The 20,824-nt window shown below is 41.3% G+C and overlaps 1 protein-coding gene across 8 annotated transcripts in view; it reads left to right on the top strand.

Annotated features, from left to right (window-relative positions):
- Positions 1-20,824, top strand: part of PRDM2 (PR/SET domain 2) — a 132,369-nt gene that overhangs the window by 23,882 nt on the left and 87,663 nt on the right. For 7 of the 8 annotated variants that reach the window (XR_006345081.1, XM_043924512.1, XM_043924508.1 and 4 more), the window contains 2 exons: positions 10,653-10,770; positions 12,763-12,866. Coding sequence is in view for 6 of the 8 variants with exons in the window: in XM_043924512.1 (XP_043780447.1) it covers positions 10,653-10,770; positions 12,763-12,866 (222 nt within the window). In the remaining 2 variants the exon portion in view is untranslated. The remainder of the gene's footprint in view (positions 1-10,652; positions 10,771-12,762; positions 12,867-20,824) is intronic. The other variant, XM_043924510.1, reaches the window with a different exon arrangement.

The raw sequence follows: 20,824 nt of genomic DNA, 5'->3' as shown, positions 1-20,824 counted from the left end.
GATGTTAAAGACTTAAAAAAGCCTTCCAAGTAAAGTGATTCCAATCTGTTGTTATAACTTGAACCTCAATTAGAGAACGTATAGTTTAGGAAACTAATGCATTGAATAATGACACCACTTAAATCTCATTTTGAATCATGTATTCTACTAGGTAAATAGCAATTTTTATAAAATCTGGGACATTGTCTTTCAGTTAGAAAATGTTAGGTTATTTCTGAAATTTGAAAAAGAAATTAGCAACTTGAACAGCATTTCCTTACATAACTGTGGAGGGAGCTATGACAGAAGGCTTATCTTTCTTCTTATTCAGATGTTACTGCTTCACTAGAGAAGGTTACAGGGTGGCTCGGCTCTGCCTCACCTTTGCTGTTTTGTGACCCATGTTTCCCCTTCAGTCCTGGCTTTGCCTCTCCAGCGGTGTGAACTTGGGCAGGTCACTGCCTTCTCGGTGTTTGTTTCTACCAGTTAAATAGGGATAGTAGTGGTTCCCATCCCATGTGATTGTGGGCAAGAGTAAACAAGCGATAAATATGAAGCACTGAGGCTTTATTGCATCTTGTCACTCCCCTGCCCCAAACCCTGCAGTGCCCCGTGCTCTCCAGAGGCTGCTCTCTGAACCTTGGTGGTGAAGGTGGTGCAGCGTCTGCTGGCGGCCGCCTCTGCTTTCCCCTGGCTCACTCTGACCTGACCCCTTTTGGTTTGTAAACTTGCCAAAGCCCTTGTCTCCTCAGGATGTTTCTCTGCAATGCTTAGTCCTCCCACAGGACTCACTCTCCTCTTTCAAGACCAAGTCTCTGTACCATCTTCTCTGAGATGCCCCTGCCTCGCCCTCAGCTGCCCTAACTAAACAGACTTCCCTCCTTACCTCTGACGGTCACAGTCTTCTTTCACTGGTCCCAGTGGGAACTCCCCACCAGTCTCCTGCATTAGCCGGTGGGCAGGACCCCGCCTCCTCCTTGTTGCTGTCTTCGGTTCCTAGGGTAGCTGGTGCTGGCACGAGGGGCACCAGTTGGACATCTGTTGGAAAAGTGGGAATTGCTGTGCTATTTCAGGTTTAAAGGATGGGCAGTGGGCACTGGAGGGAGGGATCATATACAGCAGATTTTAAGGGCTCACCAGCAGTGTTTGACTGTTGACCTCCCTCCGTTCCCTGAACCTTTTCCTGGCCTTTCTGACACCATGCTCCTGGTGCCCCTCCTGCCTCTGGGATGTCTTCGTCTAGGTCGCCTCTGCTCCTTTGACCCTGAAACAGTGGTGTCCTGAGGGCTGGTCCTCACCCTTCTCTTGCTCTCTGCTCCCCAGTCTTATCCACTTCCTTGGACTCTGTTACCAGCTGAGTCCGTCTCCTCTTAAAGCCATCACTGCTCCGGTACCTCCTGGCACTTGACTGTCAGACACTTGTTTGTTTGATTGCTCACAGTGACCACTGCTCTGAGCTAGGCATCTGTGCTGGGCTCTGGGTCTGAGGCAGGTGAAACAGACCTGCCCTGTGTGTCTGGAACCTGTGTGCTAGAGAGACCATCAACCAGGCCAGACTGTGAGTGTGTCAGAGTGTAGTGTGCAATGAAAGGCAGGAGTGGGAAGCAGGCCTGATAGGGACTCTGCTGGGTAGGACTGTGGGGACAGGCTTCCTCTGGGTGGGGAGGGGCGTGGAGTGTACACACACACACACACCCTTCACACACACACACATCCTTCACACACACACACATCCTTCACACACACACACACACACACACACACACTCTCTCTCTCTCTCTCACTCACACACACACACTCCCTTGGGAATCCCCAGGCCTTTGCTGAGATCACAGCAGCCCCACCATCACACGGACACACACACACACAGACACATATACATAGACACAGACATACACAAATACACAGACACACACATACACACACATACACACCCATTTGGGAATCCCCAAGCCTTGCTGAGATTGTAGTAACCCCACCATCTGGGGCTTAAAAGCAAAGGATAAGAACTCTTGTTTTCCTTGTCCATTTTTACAGGAGCCCAAATGGGACAATAAGCTGTTGCCTTTAATATATCTCAGTTTGTTCTAGTCTCTTTTACTTGTTCTTCTTTAGTGATTAGCTATGAAACCCTTAAAAAAAGCCAAACCCTTGCGCCTGTAGGGGAGCAGCACCTCCCGTTGTACTTAGGAAGCTGGGGGGCCTGAGTCTGTGGCTCTGGCCTCCTCCCTTGCTCCTCTTGTCACCACACACTCCTGTTCTCTGCCTCTTGGTCCTGAGCTAGGAGGTGCCAGAAGGTCAGGGGTGGTCTTCCTTAGTCCAGGCATCCTCAAGATTTTTGTTTATATGGATTATGTATTTATATATTTCCCATGAAACTGAAACAAGTTTTAGGGAGAAATAATTACAGATTCACAGGAAATTGTAAAAGTATTAATAGTACAGCCTTGTGTGGTCCTTTGCACTCAGCTTCCCCTGATGGTAACATCTTTACTCTAGTGCAGTATCAACACCAGGGAATCAACATGGTCCGGTGATGTTAGAATATAGGCCTTATTCACGACTCAGAAAATTGAAAACACAAGGTTAAACAATTGCACATTCCATTAGCTAGTGGATGACATTATCACATGTCAAAAGGCTCCAGAAAACTCCCCTGTACACACCTGAGAGTCAAAAAGGCAGGTGACAGCTTAGTATGATTATAAAAATGGCCCTGACCACATGGATGCCCGAAAGGGGCTTTCCAGGCATCTCCGGGTTGCAGTGATGGTTTATTAGTGAAAATGTGGACACGTGTATGGATTTACTTTGGCTCCATGACTCTGTGATTTGGGAAAATTACTTGACAGGGCTCCTCTGAGGCATGGTGTTTGAGAGTCTTGCCCCTGAGGCCGACTGTTTGGGTTTGAATCCTAGCTTTGCCACTTACTGGCTGTGAGCACAGGCAGTTTTCCGTTTTATCTGTAACATGTGGTTATAACAGGACCCACAGCCGGGTGGTAGTGTAAAGATTACATGAAGTGCTGCAGATAGCTTGGGATTGTGCCTGATTAGTACCCTAAGTACTGTCAGTGTTTGCTGTGAATATGGTGAGGACTTGCTGAGGTCACGTGTGGAAAGTGCTTGGTAGCGCAGAGCTTGACCCAGAGGAATGAGCGAGAATCTTGTTCCCTGAGCGGCCGCCATCCAGCCTGGAAGGTCACCCTTGGTCAGAGAAAGGGCATTACAGGAAAGCATAGAGGACCTTTGAGAGGCTCTGCAGCAAGGTCAAAACTGGAGACTCCAAATGCCTGTAAGGTTTTTTGTGTTAGAAAGCAGAGCAGGAGCAGTTCCTCTGCTGGTGGTCTTGAGGAGGTGGCCTGGGTCAGCTGTGTTAACCCTTGTATCTTCACTACCAGCATGTGCCAGCACTCGGGAAGTGTATGTTAGTGACTGAATGATGGGCAGGATGCTTGTGGCCATTGATTGGGGCAGAGGGGATACTGACTTTCTCTGACTTTGAGATAGGAATTTGTAACATAGAATTAAGGAGATCAGTTAATAGTTAATAACTACATAGCTTACTAACTTAATCTTACTATGTTAAATCTGATACTACCATTCCAGACCAGTTCACTGATACTTGTTTCACTAAGTAGGGAATTCAAGAGTTCTTATGCTTTGTGTTACATAGTGGGTAAGTAGAGAGTCCTCGTAGTTTCCACTGTACTTGTCACAGTGATCAGTGTGAGAAACCTTTGAAATGTGCCTGGGCCTTGATTCTGGGCTATTTCAAATCCTAAAAGATGATGCTGTGAAAGTGCTGCACTCAGTATGCCAGAAAATTGGAAAACACAGCAGTGGCCACAGGACTGGAAAAGGTCAGTTTTCATTCCAATCCCAAAGAAAGGCAATGCCAAAGAATGCTCAAACTATCACACAGTTGTGCTCATCTCACATACTAGCAAAGTAATGTTCAATTCTCCAAGCCAGGCTTCAAAAGTACGTGAACTGTGAACTTCCAGATGTTCAAGCTGGATTTAGAAAAGGCAGAGGAAAATAAACAAATGGGACCTAATTAAACTTAAAAGCTTTTGCACAACAAAGGAAACTATAAGCAAGGTGAAAAGACAGCCTTCAGAATGGGAGAAAATAATAGCAAACGAAGCAACGGACAAAGAATTAATCTCAAGAATATACAAGCAACTCCTGTAGCTCAATTCCAGAAAAATAAACGACCCAATCAAAAAATGGGCCAAAGAACTAAACAGACATTTCTCCAAAGAAGACATATAGATGGATAACAAACACATGAAAAGATGCTCAACGTCACTCATTATCAGAGAAATGCAAATCAAAACCACAATGAGGTACCATTTCACACCAGTCAGAATGACTGGTATCCAAAAGTCTACAAGCAATAAATGCTGGAGAGGGTGTGGAGAAAAGAGAACCCTCTTACACTGTTGGTGGCAATGCAAACTAATACAGCCACTATGGAGAACAGTGTGGAGATTCCTTAAAAAACTGGAAATAGAACTGCCATATGACCCAGCAATCCCACTACTGGGAATACACACTGAGGAAACCAGATCTGAAAGAGACAATGTGCACCCCAATGTTCATCGCAGCACTGTTTATAATAGCCAGGACATGGAAGCAACCTAGATGTCCATCAGCAGATGAATGGATAAGGAAGCTGTGGTACATAAACACCATGGACTATTACTCAGCCATTAAAAAGAATACATTTGAATCAGTTCTAATGAGGTGGATGAAACTGGAGCCTATTATACAGAGTGAAGTAAGCCAGAAAGAAAAACACCAATATAGTATACTAATGCATATATATGGAATTTAGAAAGATGGTAACAATAACCCTATATGTGAGACAGCAAAAGAGACACAGATATATAGAACAGTCTTTTGGACTCTGTGGGAGAAGGCGAGGGTGGGATGATTTGGGAGAATGGCATTGAAACATGTATATTATCATATATGAAACAGATCGCCAGTCCAGGTTTGATGCATGAAACAGGGTGCTCGGGGCTGGTGCACTGGGATGACCCAGAGGGATGGGATGGGGAGGGGGGTTCAGGATGGTGAACACATGTACACCCGTGGCTGATTCATGTCAATGTATGGCAAAACCACTACAATATTGTAAAGTAATTAGCCTTCAATTAAAATAAATAAATTTATATTAAAAAAATAAATAAAGATAAAATCAACAATCAAAAAAAAAAAAAGAAAAGGCAGAGGAACCAGAGATCAAATTGCCAACATCTGTTGGATCATTGAAAAAGCAAGAGAGTTCCAGAAAAACATCTACTTCTGCTTTATTGACTATGCCAAAGCCTTTGACTATGTGGATCACAGCAAACTGGAAAATTCTTCCAGAGGTGGGAATACCAGACCATCTTACCTGCCTCCTGAGAAATCTGTATGCAGGTGAAGAAGCAACAGTTAGAACCGGTCATGAAACAACAGACTGGTTACAAATCGGGAAAGGAGTACGTCAAGGCTATATATTGTCACCTTGCTCATTTAACTTTTATGCAGAGCACATCATGAGCAATGCTGGACTGGATGAAGCACAAATTGGAATCAAGATTGGTGGGAGAAATATCAATAACCTCGGATATGCAGATGACACCACCCTTATGGCAGAAAGTGAAGAAGAACTGAAGAGCCTCTTGATGAAAGTGAAAGAGGAGAGAGAAAATGTTGGCTTAAAACTCAACCTTCAGAAAACTAAGATCATGGCATCCATTCCCATCACTTCATGGCAAATAGATGGGGAAACAGTGACAGACTTTATTTTTCTGGGCTCCAAAATCACTGCAGATGGTGACTGCAGCCATGAAATTAAAAGACGAAGCTGTGCCCAACCTAGACAGCATATTAAAAAGCAAAGACATTACTTTGCCAGCAAAGGTCTGTCTAGTCACAGCTGTGGTTTTTCCAGTAGTCGTGTATGGATGTGAGTTGGACTATAAAGAAAGCTGAGCGCTGAAGAATTGATGCTTTTGAGCTGTGGTGTTGGAGAAGACTCTTGAGAGTCCCTTGGACTGCAAGGAGATCCAACCAGTCCATCTTAAAGGAAATCAGTCCTGAATATTCATTGGAAGGACTGATGCTGAAGCTGAAACTCCAATACTTTGGCCACCTGATGCGAAAAACTGACTTATTTGAAAAGACCCTGATGCTGGCAAAGATTGAAGGCGGGAAGAGAAGGGGACGACAGAGGATGAGATGGTTGGATGGCATCACCGACTCAATGGACATACTGCTGCTGCTGCTGATGCTAAGTTGCTTCAGCCGTGTCTGACTCTGTGCGACCCCATAGACGGAAGCCCACCAGGCTCCTCCGTCCCTGGGATTCTCCAGGCAAGAACACTGGAGTGGGTTGCCATTTGAGTAAACTCCGGGAGTTGGTGATGGACAGGGAGGCCTGGTGTGCTGCAGTCCATGGGGTTGCAAAGAGCTGGACATGACTGAGTGACTGAACTGAACTGGACTTGATCCTGGGACAGCAGAGATGGGGTCCTGGGAGGCTGGTGGCCCCTCTGGAAGGAGGAGTGTGCAACCTGGTTGCTGCCCCTCTCATTCTGTGGGGTTCCTGTCTCTCCAGTGGCATTACCCTGCTTCCCTCCCCCGCCACAGCCCTGGCCGTTCTGCTGTCCCCTGCCCTGCTCTGGACGCGTAGGTCTCTTTGCCTGTCTGTTCCCTGAACTTACCACACTCATTCCTATCTCAGCAAGGTCCTCTCCTGGCCTGTTTTTCCCACATGTTGTCACCCAATTTCCTTCTTGCTTCTCGAGAGGTCTCCCATGAGCACTCTGTCTGAAATACACCCTTTTTCCCTTCACTGTGTCCTCTTCTCGTGCTTGATTTCTCTCCAGAGCATCAGTAGCTACTAAGCACTGTAGGTCTTTGTTTAATTTTGTCCATCTTCTTCACTAGAGTGACACAGTATTGAGGCCTATGTGATGCTTAAAACATTACCTGGCCCACAGAACGGACTCAGAAATCTTGTAATAAATTGAGATGCCCCAGTTTCTTTTAGACAAAATCAACCTGAGTAGTCGTCCCAGGACTGTGATTCTTTAGTGTACAAACCAAGGTGACCCTGTTTTGAGTATGGTATTACATCTAATATATATTATATGTATGTGTGTGTGTGTATATATATATAATCCCAGTTTCCAATTATGGATATGTTGGGAAGTGAAATTTTCTTTTAAATATGCCTTTGTTCTAAAAGTTTACTTGTCAAGTGGTTGCTTGAAATTGAGAGCTTGCCACGTTTTCTAAAAAAGGATCCTTTCATTGACCCAGAATACCTATCTCAAATTCAGGCATGCATAGAGAAAATGCTTTCAGATAGTTGACTCAGCTGTGCTTTCCTAGCCTTCTTTTTTCTAAAAAGTTTAAGTTAGCTTGCAAGAATCACTTATTCATTCAAGTATTTAAGTGACAAACGTTTCAGGTCTGCTGCTGAGTATTGGGAATGGAGCATGGAGTAAGGTGGACACCATCTGTCTTCCCTGCAGTCTGATGGGGGAGGTACAGTAAACATAATTATACAAGCAATTATTTAAAATTGTGGTGAGAGCTATGAAGGAACAATAAGGAGGAGAGAGGATGGTTCTGTTTAGGCAAGCCATCCTACCTCCTTCTACTTCCTAAAAAATGTTCCCTACAGTTTCCAGCAGTAGGCACCACAGTGGAGGTTCCGACAGCCGGAGAGGTGAGAGGAAGGCCCTGGTGCTGGCCAGTGTCTGGAATGAGGTCCTCGGGTTTTAGTTGAGCCCTGTTGTAGTTTGTGAAGGATACTAAAATAAACGGGAAAAAAGCTTTCCTCTTCTAACTAAAGGAGCCCAAATTAAAAACCATGGATTTGTTGAAGGCAAGTAAGTATGTATATGGGAATTTTTCTTGTTTCTTTTTTCCTGTGGTACTTCTGCTGAAGTCCTTTATATTCCCAGGTGTCTCAAACTTAGATGGTCTCCAACTTAGACTCAAGTTACAAATTTCCTGTGGGGATGACCATTCCTGCCTTAGGTTACCATCTCCTATTGACATTTCTATGGAAATTTGGAGATTTTAAGGCAGAAGTTGTCAGACTGTATTCCAGCGGAATCTTTTCCTTTTGAAATCTTTGCCTTACTGAGGTATAATTGACAAAATTGTAAGATATTTAAGCTGTGTGTAGACTTACACATTGTGAAAGGATTCCTACTGTCCAGTTAATTAACACACCCATCAGCTTGCATATTTCTCTTTTTCTTTCTTTTTGGGAGGAGGAGGGAGCATTTAAGTTCTACTGTCTTAGCAATTTCAGTTCTGTAATACAGTGCTATCAACCAGAGTCACCGTGTTTTACATTAGGACCTCAAAGCCGATCCAGCAGAATTTTAACCGTAAACATCATAGTGGTTACGGGCTTGGGCTCTGGGGATAGACAGACAGAGACTCAGTTCCTATCCTTGGGCAGCTTGGACCACTTCCCTAAGCCTCAATTTCCTCTTCTGTGTGTGTGGTGGTGGGGCAGGGAGCTGGGAGGAGACACTAACAGGGCCTTCCTGTTAGGCTGTTTGGGGTAAACTCTGCCTTGCTCACAAGATGGTTAGCACAGTGCCTTGCACTGAGGCCCAAGGAAGTTCCAGTACACATTAAATCATTAGTAGTATCGTAATAGTGCCTGGAATTATCAGTTTGAGTTAGCTGACACACTGTCTTTTCAAAGTTCCTGGGAAGGTTAGATGGTGTCACAGCCTTTAAAATCTTTTCTAGGGTTCACTCTGAAAAAGGGGAAGGAAATTCCCACGTACCATACTAACTGGCTGTGTGCTAATGACTGTAGCTATGGCTTGTTAATATTGTTTAATTTATCCACGTTAAAAATAATTATTATGTAGCCTGGATATCAGTTACCAATGTAATACCTTTTCCCTCTTGAAAAATGTGGTCACATTTCCGAAATTCCGGTTTATAGATTAAAAATTTTTTTAAATGAAAGCACTGTATTTAGAAGTGAGAAATTTGTGTGCTAAATTTATTCACACTTTAGCTACTAAAAACTACCATGAGATCATTTTCTGGGGCAATTTTGATATTCCCATGTTTAGGAAGGTGTTGAACTTGAGCTTGGTGATACTGTCAGGACCAAGGCTTAATCAAGCAGGATGGAAGTGTGTGTGCTGCTGCAGCGCACGCACCGTCACATCTGCCCTGCCCAGAGAGTGGTCCCCAGGCCTTACGTGCCCGCTTTTGCACATTCCAACTCAGAATAGCAGAGTAGACCTTCACAATGACTTGCCTTGTTGTTCTGGGATCTGTTTCTTTCCAAGCAGCCTGTTGATATTTTTTTTAAGTTGAAATGCTAGGAGTACAGAAATTTGAATGATACTCTCTTTTTGGCACAATGCATTCTTAAAACTACAAGATCTTCATTGGGGAAAATTAGTCATTTTATCTTGGAGCTTGCTGCTTCCCTGGTGGCACAGAGAGACAGGAAAGAACCTGCCTGTGATGCGGGAGACCCAGGTGTGGTCCCTGCGTTGGGGAGGTCCTCTGGAGAAGGGCATGGCAGCCCACTGCAGTGTTCTTACCTGGAGATCCCGTGGACAGAGGAGCCTGGCGGGCAGCAGTCCATGGGGTTGCAAGGAGTTGTACGTGACTGAGTGACTTAAACTTACAGTTTGCTGTTTGCCTATGTTGGTTACTTTGAAAGTCCTTCAGAAATATTTCCCTTTGCCAAGTGAAATAAAGAACATTCAGACTACAAAACCTATCATTCTTAGCAGGGTCGTGATCTGCACATCAGTTCTTTAGGGTCTATGTGGTGCTAATTAATAGCCACCTGATTTTCCTTTGATTTCGAAGTTTTTTTTAGAATAACAGTCATGATCTATGAGTTGACTTGGTTCTCCCCTTTCTATTCCCTTAGATTTCCATTTCTTTTCTATTCCCTTAGATACATATCTAATAGAAATCTTATTTAGTATTTACAATGAATTTTCACATATACTTAGTAATTTCCAAATTCTCTATTTCTCTGAGACTGTGTGATTTTGTGGGGTGTTTCTGTTTAGTTATTTGGTGTATGGTGGTATAGTACTGTTTGCTGGAAAGGTCACACTTCCGTGGAGGACCCAAAATAAATTGTAGCGTTCTTGCTGGAAATTGTCACGCCTTTGTTGCTGGAGGAATGAAAGCATGGATGGGACGGGGGTCCAGCTGGCTGGCATGGCCTTTATAGCATGTGCCGAAAGTGTTTACTTAAATAGGGAGTGTTAATTTTTTTTTTTTTAACATCCTAAGATGCTGATGGTAGTCTTTGATTTAAAAGTAAGCTTAAGATGTAATTTGCTACCAGATTCTGTGGGAGGTTAAAACAGTATGGTGCCGAAGGTTTACATATTTTTTAAATGGTCACAGGTGGCTGGAGCAGACTAGATGAACACAGACATGCTTGAAGGTTACAGTGGTTTCCTTTGGAGATTCACAGGCAAGCAAAAAAGCACCTCCTGAAATGCTTGACATCATCGTTTTAGTCTGGCTTGCCAGCTTTAGGTTTCACTTACATTTTTGCATATTTGTTTATTGGACCAGAAAAAAAATAAGTCAAAAGAGAACTGAGTTTTCTTCTTTCTGCTATTATCCTTCTGTTTCTTAACTTGCAGAACGCAGCTGAGCCTGTGGCAGCCGTGGAGACCCTGGCCGAGGTACCTGAACATGTGCTTCGAGGACTTCCGGAGGAAGTGAGGCTATTCCCATCTGCTGTTGACAAAACTCGGATTGGTGAGTGCTGGGGTCAGGGGAGGAGAGGGCAGGGAGAGCGGGCTGTGGCCAGGCTTCCTCTGGGGGCTTCTGAGGTGGGGAGCTCACTTCAAAAGCAACACATCTATACTCTGACTTGTTTTGAAGAGTTTGTTTTCCAGTTAAGAATCCAGGGTGGACAGGAACACCCTCACACCCACCCACCCTCCTTTGCGACTCAGCCTGAGCAGCCCCTTCCTCCGAGTCTCCCCAAGGGCTCTTCTTCCCACAGAACGTATTGCTTCTGCCTCTGATTTCAGTGTGATTTGAGTGTGATGATGGTATTATATTTATTTCATTGTTTTGTATTTGTTTTCATATCCATCACTTGGATTGATCGTGAGTGCCTTCATTTCTTATTTATCTTCATGCCTCCAGTAACTGACGCTCTTCATGGACCTCAGTGGGTATTTGAGTGAATAATGAGGGTGTCCCAATGCTTCTTGCTAGAACTTCTTATTGAATATAGCCAAGCTTTTTTGTATTGAGTCTTGTTTTTGTGTTCTAATCTTTAGACAGAAGGCTAAGGAAATAAGTTATAAAAGTTAAGAGTACAGTCTTAGAAGAAATCATGTTTATGTCCTGTTTCCTTTTTTTAAAGATGTTCTGATATTCTGGTGTATCAGTTCAGTTCAGTTCAGTTGCTCAGTCGTGTCCGACTCTTTGCGACCCCATGAATCGCAACACGCCAGGCCTCCCTGTCCATCACCAGCTCCCTGAGTTTACTCAAACTCATGCCCGTTGAGTCGGTGATGCCATCTCATCTTCTGTCGTCCCCTTCTCCTCCTGCCCCCAATCCCTCCCAGCATCAGGGTCTTTTCCAATGAATCGACTCTTCGCATGAGGTGGCCAAAGTATTGGAGTTTCAGCTTCAGCATCAGTCCTTCCAATGAACACCCAGGACTGATCTCTTTCAGGATGGACTGGTTGGATCTCCTTGCAGTCCAAGGGACTCTCAAAAGTCTTCTCCAACACCATAGTTCAAAAGCATCAATTTCTCGGCGCTCAGCTTTCTTCATATGTGTGTGAATAAACTTTTAATAAATGCTTTTCCTAATTCTCGTTGAAAATTATTCAGTGAGTAATTTGTTCATGAAAGTGGTTGATTTTCTCTCTTCACTAATTAGTTATTAGCTGGGATATCAAATGGGATTCATAGCAGACTTAGAGGTGGTGGAATTAGTTCATCATAGCTGAGCCACTGGCTGAGACCACAGCCTTCATCTATACATGAGGAAATTGAGCCCAGAAGGTAAGGGAAGCGTGTTCAAAGCAGTGTTGTCAGTAAGAGACACCCTGGCACTGGGTCCGCTGACTAGGGTGTCTCCTGCTGTTTTACCCACTGCTTCTGCATCTTGTTTGCCTTATGGTCACTGTGAAGAATATAGAAATACCCCTGAGAATACCACAAAGAAGCATACATCTTGGTTTTAAACTCTGAAGAGTGAGTTGTTTAAGCTTTCAGAAAACAGAGCAGAGAGCAAACAAACTTCAAAAATATTTACTACAGGACACTGTTTCTAACCCTTTAAGGGTTTTTTTTTTTTTTTTTTTTTTTGACAATTTGAAATCTGTAGAAAAGGAGAAAGAGGAACTTTGCATTTTTACTGCATTTGATATTGTTTTCTCTTAATTGTTGTGATTATCTCTTCTCCAAGTGTTCGTGATTATGCCATCTGGGTAATTTTATATGTAAAGATTAAAAAAACCCATAAAATAATCTTTCCCACTTACAAAACAATATAGATTCTTTACAGGCTATTAAGAAAATACAGAAGACTGTTAAGAAGAAAAATAAAAATCCCCTTTGAATATTTGATTTAATTTGATTTTCTGTGATCTCAGTTAAGTTAACATTGTCTTGCTTTTAGGGTGACTAGTCTTTTCAGTATTTTGTGAAACTGAATTGCTTTTGGTGCTTTAGTCTTTAAAATAACCACAATGCATTGTGAAACTACTGGTTTTATTTTCTAGGTGTCTGGGCCACTAAACCAATTTTAAAAGGCAAAAAGTTTGGGCCATTTGTCGGTGACAAGAAAAAAAGATCTCAGGTTAAGAATAATGTATACATGTGGGAGGTAAGAAATGATCCTTGTCCTTTGCTTATCCGAGTTCAGTACATTTTTAAACATCTCATTCTATCTTCTCAGGATTTGACCTTCTGAAATTAATCAATCAACTTAACATGTTCTTTAAAATAAAGAATATTTTTAATAGAAAATGTGTTTCCTCGGATACATATTGCTGTTTACATTTGTAGTTTGAAAGTGCTTTGCTGTCCTTAACAATAAATGTCAAATTGGAGTTTTATTTGCCTCGTTCAGGTTGCTTTGCTTTGCTTTGCAGCCAAAAGTTTGGTCTGCCACTTTATAGGCTTGCAGATGAACGCCAGTAAAAGACACACCAAGGTGGCCACTAATATCAATAAAGCACAGTTAGGATCTTTTCTGTCATTTAGGAGGTAATCTGTGTGTTGCTGGAACATTCAGAGTTGGACATACTTAGCACACTGTGTATTTATATAGTTGTTGTTGTTTAGTCCCTAAGTAGTGTCCAGCTCTTTTGCTACCTCATGGACTATAGCCCACCAGGCTTCTCTGTCCATGGATTTCCCAGGTAAGAATACTGGAGTGGATTGGCATTTTCTTCTCCAGGGAGTCTCGCTGACCCAGGGATCGAACGTGCGTCTCTGGCATTGGCAGGCGATTCTTTACTACTGAGCCACCTGAGAGGCCATGTTTGTATAGTGCTTTGACTTTTTAGAAAGGCTTTCATTCTGTTCGTTTCACATTCTCTCAATGATCCTGGAAGATGGGGAGTGTTCACACACTTCTTATGCAGGGAAACTGTCTAGACGAGAGGGAGTAGCTCCCCTCATGGGCCCACGTGCTGAGAGTGTTGTCAGAGCAGAACCACAATCTCCATGTGTCCTGCTGCCTGACAGTGAGGCAGTTAGAAATGTTTCATTGGTTTGGTGGTGGTGGTGTAGTCACTAAACTGTGTCCGGCTCTTGCGACCCCATGGACCTACCAGGCTCCTCTGTCCATGAGATTTCCCAGGCAAGAAACTGGAATGCGTTGCCGTTTGCTTCTCCAGGGTTATTTTCCCCATTCAGGGGTTGAACCTGGATGGATCGAACCTAGCTTGGCTGTATTGTAGTCAGTCTCCTGCATTGCAGCTGGCTTCTTTTACCGACTGAGCCAGGGTTCAAATCCTGCCTTTGTGACCTGGGTAGGGTCCTTAACCTTTGGGCCCTCCATTTAAAACCCTCCATTTAAAAATGGGGAGAATAAAAAATAATCTCATGAAGAAAGCTGTGAAGATAAAATATTTTATTATTGTTTCCTAAAGAGTTGGCTATGAATTAAGCATTTCTGTTAAATTTAAATCAGGTCAGGAGCCCCCATGAAACTCCTCAGGTTCTTATAGAACTCAGTGGCATGACTTCCTTTAAAGCCAGAGTTTTTTTGGTGGTGAGGAAAAGCATTCCTGTCAGATTGATTTAGGTGGAAATCACATCTGTTTCACATGTAAACATATAAAAGCCTAAAAATAAAATTCGCCTGGGAAATGTCTGGAGACAGTTTCCGTCAAGAAGTTCTGTGGCGTTTGTCTGTCTGTGGTATGTTGCTGTTTTTCTCAGTGCTGTGAACAGTGTTTCTTGCCTTGAGAATTCTAACAGTTTTTCTCAGTAATTTTGAGAGTTTCTCTGAATCCCTTATAATAAATATAGTGATATTTAATGCAAGGGGACTTAGGAAATGATGATTTACCTTGGGAGTAATTATTTTGTTATTTCACAACTTCTGAGTTAAGAGAGTGCTGTATTTGTGGAAAAAATGCCCAACCAAAAAAAAAATTTAATTATTCGAGATAATGACCAAATGCTTAAAAAATGTCTTAACCACAAAGTTATGTTCCAAAATAAATTGTATTTTTAATTTTAGAAGTTTCACAAGGGAAACCAACAAACATGCTCTGTCAGGTTAGCATTAATCCTGGTGAGGAACCAGAAAACACGTACTCTAGTTCTGTGTGTATCTAAGGTTGAACAAATGTCATTAATATTAAACCTAAGTTTGTGGTACCTGCTTTACTCAACATAACAATTTGATATTGTTGGGCATTTTATATAAATTACTAATAGTGCCTTTTGTAAATTAGGTTTCATTTGCCTTGAAATTCTTAAAGTATGAATTTATAGTAGCTTGTTTAAAAAGTATAATTTGGAGCCATGATATATTAGATATTAGAGATTCAGTTTTTCCTGTTAACATCCCATTGTTAATTTAAGATACTTCTCCTTATGTTCTGCCATAGTTGGGAATCCTTATAACACTGTCAGTTCTTGTTGCTACTGCTGCTAAGTCACCTCAGTCGTGTCCGACTCTGTGCGACCCCATAGACGGCAGCCCACCAGGCTCCTCTGTCCATGGGATTTTCCAGGCAAGAGTACTGGAGTGGGATGCCATTGCCTTCTCCGGCCAGTTCTTGTTAGTCAGGTTTAAAGATTTAGTTCTTGTCAAGGCTGGGTTTTCTTCCCTGCAATTAAAAAAAAAATCTGGATGTCATTCAGATGGTTTCAACTCTGAGGTCTATATTCCACATAGAAACCTCTAAACCTTTTTGCCATGTTAAAATAGATATATTTGACATACACATGTGGAAGTATGTATTTGGCAAAGTATAGGAAGCAAAAATTATAATGTATGTATTTATTATAAAGAAAATAAAAATCCAGGTAAAATATAGTATTTTCCCATTAACTTATTCTAACTGTGGTGTTATCCTCTGACTTGTATCAGAATGCCTCCTCTTAATGTCACAGATACTGCTTATCATTAAAATTTCATTTGGCATTTGTTCTTCCATTAAAGCCCCTTAAGACCAGTTTATCTTTTAGCAGCCTGGTCTTTTGCCTCCACTAGAACTCCATTTTAAAGCTAATCTATGAGAAAGTATTAAATTGCTTTTCTTGAGCCCTTGATTATCTTATGCAGCCTTCAGTCCTCTAAGTTTCCACTGAAAGCATGCTATTATATCAGAAATAACAGGAGAGTATCCTCAGGGTGAATGCATGGAACAGTCAGGTTCTGGAAAGAAGAGAGTACTTTGTGGTCAGTTCCTGGTGGGGAACTGCTGGCAGGCCAAACACTGGACTTCATGTACCCTCCCAGCGCCACACACATACACACACACACACACAGACACAGACACACACACACACACACAGACACACACACACACACACACACACACACACACTGAGCAATGTGCAGTATTCTAAAGCCTTTCACATTCACTTCTATGGGGCTCAGATTGTTTCTAATGAACAGAACTTTTGAACTGTTTACATGTTTTAATATGTCTTTTTAAAAATAGCCTTTAGTTTTTAGAGCACTTTAGGTTAACAGGAAAATTGGACAGAAAGTGGAGTTTCTATATGTCCTTCTCCCCCCCACCTCCATGAGACATGCACACACAGCTTCCCTCACTGGCTTCATTTCCACCAGAATGGGGCATTTGTTACAGTGAACACACCATTATTGCCTAGAGCCCATGGTTTACATTAGGGGCCACTCATGGTGTTTTACCTTCTAATAAGTCTTTTTTAAATTATGAAAGTAATACATGGTCATTGTGAAATAATATAAACAGAAGATTATAAATGAGAAAGTAAAAATCACCTGTCAACATCATGGTGTGCATTCTTTTAACTCTGCTTCTTTGCCTCTGTTTTTCTTCTGTCTCTCTCACACAGGCACCTATACAAACACCATATCTAGACATTTCACACACAGTTGAGATTAAACTGTATAGTTTTGTAACATGCAGTTTTGTAACATGCTTTTTTAATCTTAATATGTTGTAGATGTGTACATGTCAAATGTACATCCCACGTCAAATGCTTGTCCACATCATTATTTCTTATAGCTACCTAGAATTCCATTGTATCCTTCCACTGTTAAACTAGTGGACATTTAAGTAGTTTTAATCTTTTCATGATATTAATAATTCTTTGGGAGAGAAGGATTGGGAGTTTGGGGTTAGCAGATGCTAGTATAAGATCAGAGAACAAGGTACTACTGTATGGGAGAGGGCACTGTATTCAGTATAATGAAAAAGAATATACATATGTATATAATTGAATCACTTTGCTGTATCAGCAGAAATGAACACAGCACTGTCAGTCATCTCTACTTCAATAATATTAAAAGAGAAACCCAAATTCTTCCAAGTATGAAACTAATTATATATACATATTTGCTCACTTGTCTGGTTATCTTTTTAAGATGAATTCCTAGAAGTATAATTGTTGAGTCAAAAGTTATGTACATTTTAAGTTTCGGTAAATTTTCCTAACAGACCTCCAAAGGGATTGTACTAATTTACATAGCTACCAGGGGTGAATATTCCTTCCTAGCTTTTTAAAACCAGTATTATTGATATTTTTTGATAGTCCTCCCCCCCCTTTCTTATCAATGAAAACTGATAGTCCACTGCTTTGATTTGTATGTTACTATTCAGGCAACAAATTTTGAGTCCAGAGGGTAGAGAGAAGAAATAGAATTGCATTTCAATGAAAATTGATAGAGAAATTATTTCTGTATAATGAGGAGACTTTAAATATTGAACAGTTTTCTTTTTCAGAAGTGAAAGCATACTTTTTATCATTCAGCACTGTTAGGATCAGATACTAACAAGCACATTTCATAATTTTTGCTATCTTAGTTCTTCTAATTTCAGAGTATTTCTAATTTAAAAATGGAGCAAAACTATAAAAGAGAGTAGAGAAGTCAACCAGTTGATTCTGTAGAACGTTTTGTCAGAAAGTACCACTCAGCTCTTACTGCTTCTTTCCAACTTCTAAACCACACAGAATGTCCTAAGAAAAGACCTTGTTCATGGGGGATATCCAGCCTGCCACCTGTTTTTTGCAGTCCAAGAGCTGAGAATGGTTTTTACATTTTCAAGTGGTTTAAACAAAGATCAAGTGTTTTGTGATACATGAAAAGTATATGAAATTCAAACTTCAGTTCATTAATAAAGTTTTGTTGGAACACAGCAATGTTCATTTGTTTACATGTTGTCTGTGGCTGCTTTTGCCCTGCAGTGGCCAAGATGAGCAGTTGTGACTGAGACCATATGACTTGTAAAACTGAAAATACTTCCTGGCCCTTTGCATAAAGTCTGCTGAGCCCTTGTCTGTGTGTGTAAGAGAGAAGGAGTGAACGTGGTGATGTCTGGGGTCTTAGGTTAACTGTGAAGCAGTGTGGTTAATAGAAGTGCAAAGATTTTGAACTTGTTACTTAAAAGTGGGCTAGCCATAGAGTTGTTTGTCATATAAACTGCTGCACCAGTCTTAGTCTTCTCTTAGTACCTTCAGGAGGAGGGTGGGGATGTTGAAGTACAGAGAATTAAGCCATCTTTCTGAATAAGTGAACTTGTAACTAGATTGACAGCTTGTTATGGTGCAAGGAGAAAATTGAGAGTTTATTTACTTATTTAACCCCTCTTTGTTAAGCTTACCATGTGACAGGCACTGTCCTCAGTTCTGGAGCACTGAGCTTGGCATGTGATACTTGTGGTATTATATAGATGAATGACAGTACCCTGTGGGGATTTTTGTTTGTGGAATAGAGAATACTAGAAACACCCTAAATCTTTACACAGATGACAGATCTGAGAGCAGGTGGCCTGCTTGGGGTCTGAGACCCCAAGTCAGGATGCCCAGGTTTCATGGTTGCCTGTTCAGTGATCTTCCCACTAGCAGAGTCTACCTAGAGATTCTTAGTCTTTGGCATTTTGTGGCCCCCTTTGAAAATCTCCCCAGCATATATACAAATGTATATAAACACACAACATTTTGCGTACGATTTCTAGGGTTATATGAAATTTTTAAATGGCTCAGTGGTAAAGAATCTGCCTGCAATGCAGGACACATGGGTTCGATCCCTGTGTTGGAATGATAGTAAATGTCAACCCACTTTGAGTGACTGAACATGCTTGTACTCAAATATGAATTTACATTATTTTATGGCTTTTGAAATGATTGGATTCAGTTGAATGGGATTTGAGTGATGTGAGAATTACATTCTGTTTGACAGTGAGTTAATAGCTAGTCTGTTGAGTGGTAGGGACAGAAAGGAGGTTAGGCCTTGATGACCTAGGGAAGGTTAAGGATGGGAGGAGGAAATTGGAAAGAGAAAAGAGAAAAGAAACAGAAATGCAGGCAGATGAGAGAACCAGGTTTGAATCCTGACTTTGACTTTCCTTCATAGTTCAGTTGGTAGAGAATCCACCTGCAGTGCAGGAGACCTCTGTTTGATTCCTGGGTTGGGAACCTCTCTGGAGAAGGGATGGACTACCCACTCCAGTATTCTGGCCTGGAGAATTCCATGGACTGTATAGTCCATGGGATTGCAGAGTTGGACACGACTGAGTGACTTTCACTTCACTTCTTCACTTCTGACTTTTAGTGACTTCACTGTTCTAGTAAAATTACCGACCATCTTTCCCTAGTGTCCCCGTTTATAAAAGGGGCTTACTAATATTTCACAGGGTTCTTGTAAAGGTTAATAATGCTTGGTGTAGAAGTGCTTGCTTTTCTTTCTCTCCAAGTAGAGTATGTCTATTTGAAAGTCAACTTGTAAAAATTATAATAGTACATAATCAGGTACCCTTGCTTTGTAAACAGAGACTGCTTACAGAGGAAAAACTATTGATTATTTGGAAGTATCTCTCTTTAGGATCAAGTCAGCTGAGTATTTCTTGGTCCTTATAAGGATGTGGAAATAGATTTGTTATGTAACATTGTTGAGTTAGAGCTGGGGTGTGAGTTTGACCTGTCTTTGCACTGTCTCTACCTGAAAGGACAGGAGTCTCATTCTCCCTGTCTTTCCCCACCCTGACTTCATGGTGTGGTGGTACATGTGCAGTCTCGTAACTTGCACATATATTGAGCGTAATTCTGTCACATTTTAGAGATAGGTTCTGTGTATCAGTCACTGAAATTAAGTCTGGTTGGAAACCAGTTGGAATTCGAACTAAGGTAGAAATTGCATGAAAACACATTTTCATCCCAGTTCCAATTACAGGTGAGACTCAGTGTAAATGAGAAGGCTACATATTTTTTTAAAGATGTGTGTGTGATGATGAAGGTGACAGTGATGAGAAGAGGATGGGAGTCTGAGCTTAGCATTCAGCAGAGCTTGGCTGCCTTCCTAGCTTGCTCTCCTCACCCTCTTCCCTTTTTACTTAGAGATTACACTAAATAAGTGGAGGGAAGGTAGAAAATTCAGATAAGCAGAAGAGAGAAAATGAAAATTATGAAGAATCACATTTTTCTGAGGAAACCATTATTAACATATTCATGCATTTAGATTTCAGATCATTTTCCTCTTCATATATTCATATGTTTAAAATATACTTTTTATAAATGGCTTTATTCAGTCATCAGTGTATTATGACTGTCTTTTCTACTGATTATTTATATTTCTACATCTTCTGGTCATCGTTTTCTCCTAATTATAGAGATAATGTTTGTTTATTACTGAGAAAATTCTTAAGAAATACAAAGATTACAGAAAGTAAAAGTTTCACATGAGTCAGTTAGTCATTCATACAACAGTATTTTTTGAGTTCTGTTTAGTATTCCACTATATTCCAGTATTACCGTACTAAGCTAATCTGTGGTGTTCTCCATTTCACAATGAGTCTATGGTAAACCACACTGCTGTGGACATCTTTGTATATACATCTTGGTGTGATTGCCCAATATCTCATGAGAATAAATTCCTACAAGTGTATATGCTGATTAAAGTGTGTGCATTTTAAAGTTCTTTAGTCAGTATTGCTTAGTTTGATCCAAAAAAAAGATACCGATTTATTCTCTGATCAGCATTTTGGGAGAATGTCTGCTTTCTAATTCTGTGTGTTTTTTTTTCTTCCTTAAAAAACAATTTTTAACCATTTTGCGAGTTTAAAAAATTAACTTATTTTTGATTATTAGGTAAATGTACTTTTCTTCCTTGAG

The sequence above is a fragment of the Cervus elaphus genome, chromosome 14 (genome assembly GCF_910594005.1).
Source record: "Cervus elaphus chromosome 14, mCerEla1.1, whole genome shotgun sequence".
Classification (NCBI taxonomy): Eukaryota; Metazoa; Chordata; class Mammalia; order Artiodactyla; family Cervidae; genus Cervus; species Cervus elaphus.
The sequence above is the reverse complement of the archived record's forward strand: the minus strand, read 5'-3'. Positions and strand labels throughout refer to the sequence as shown.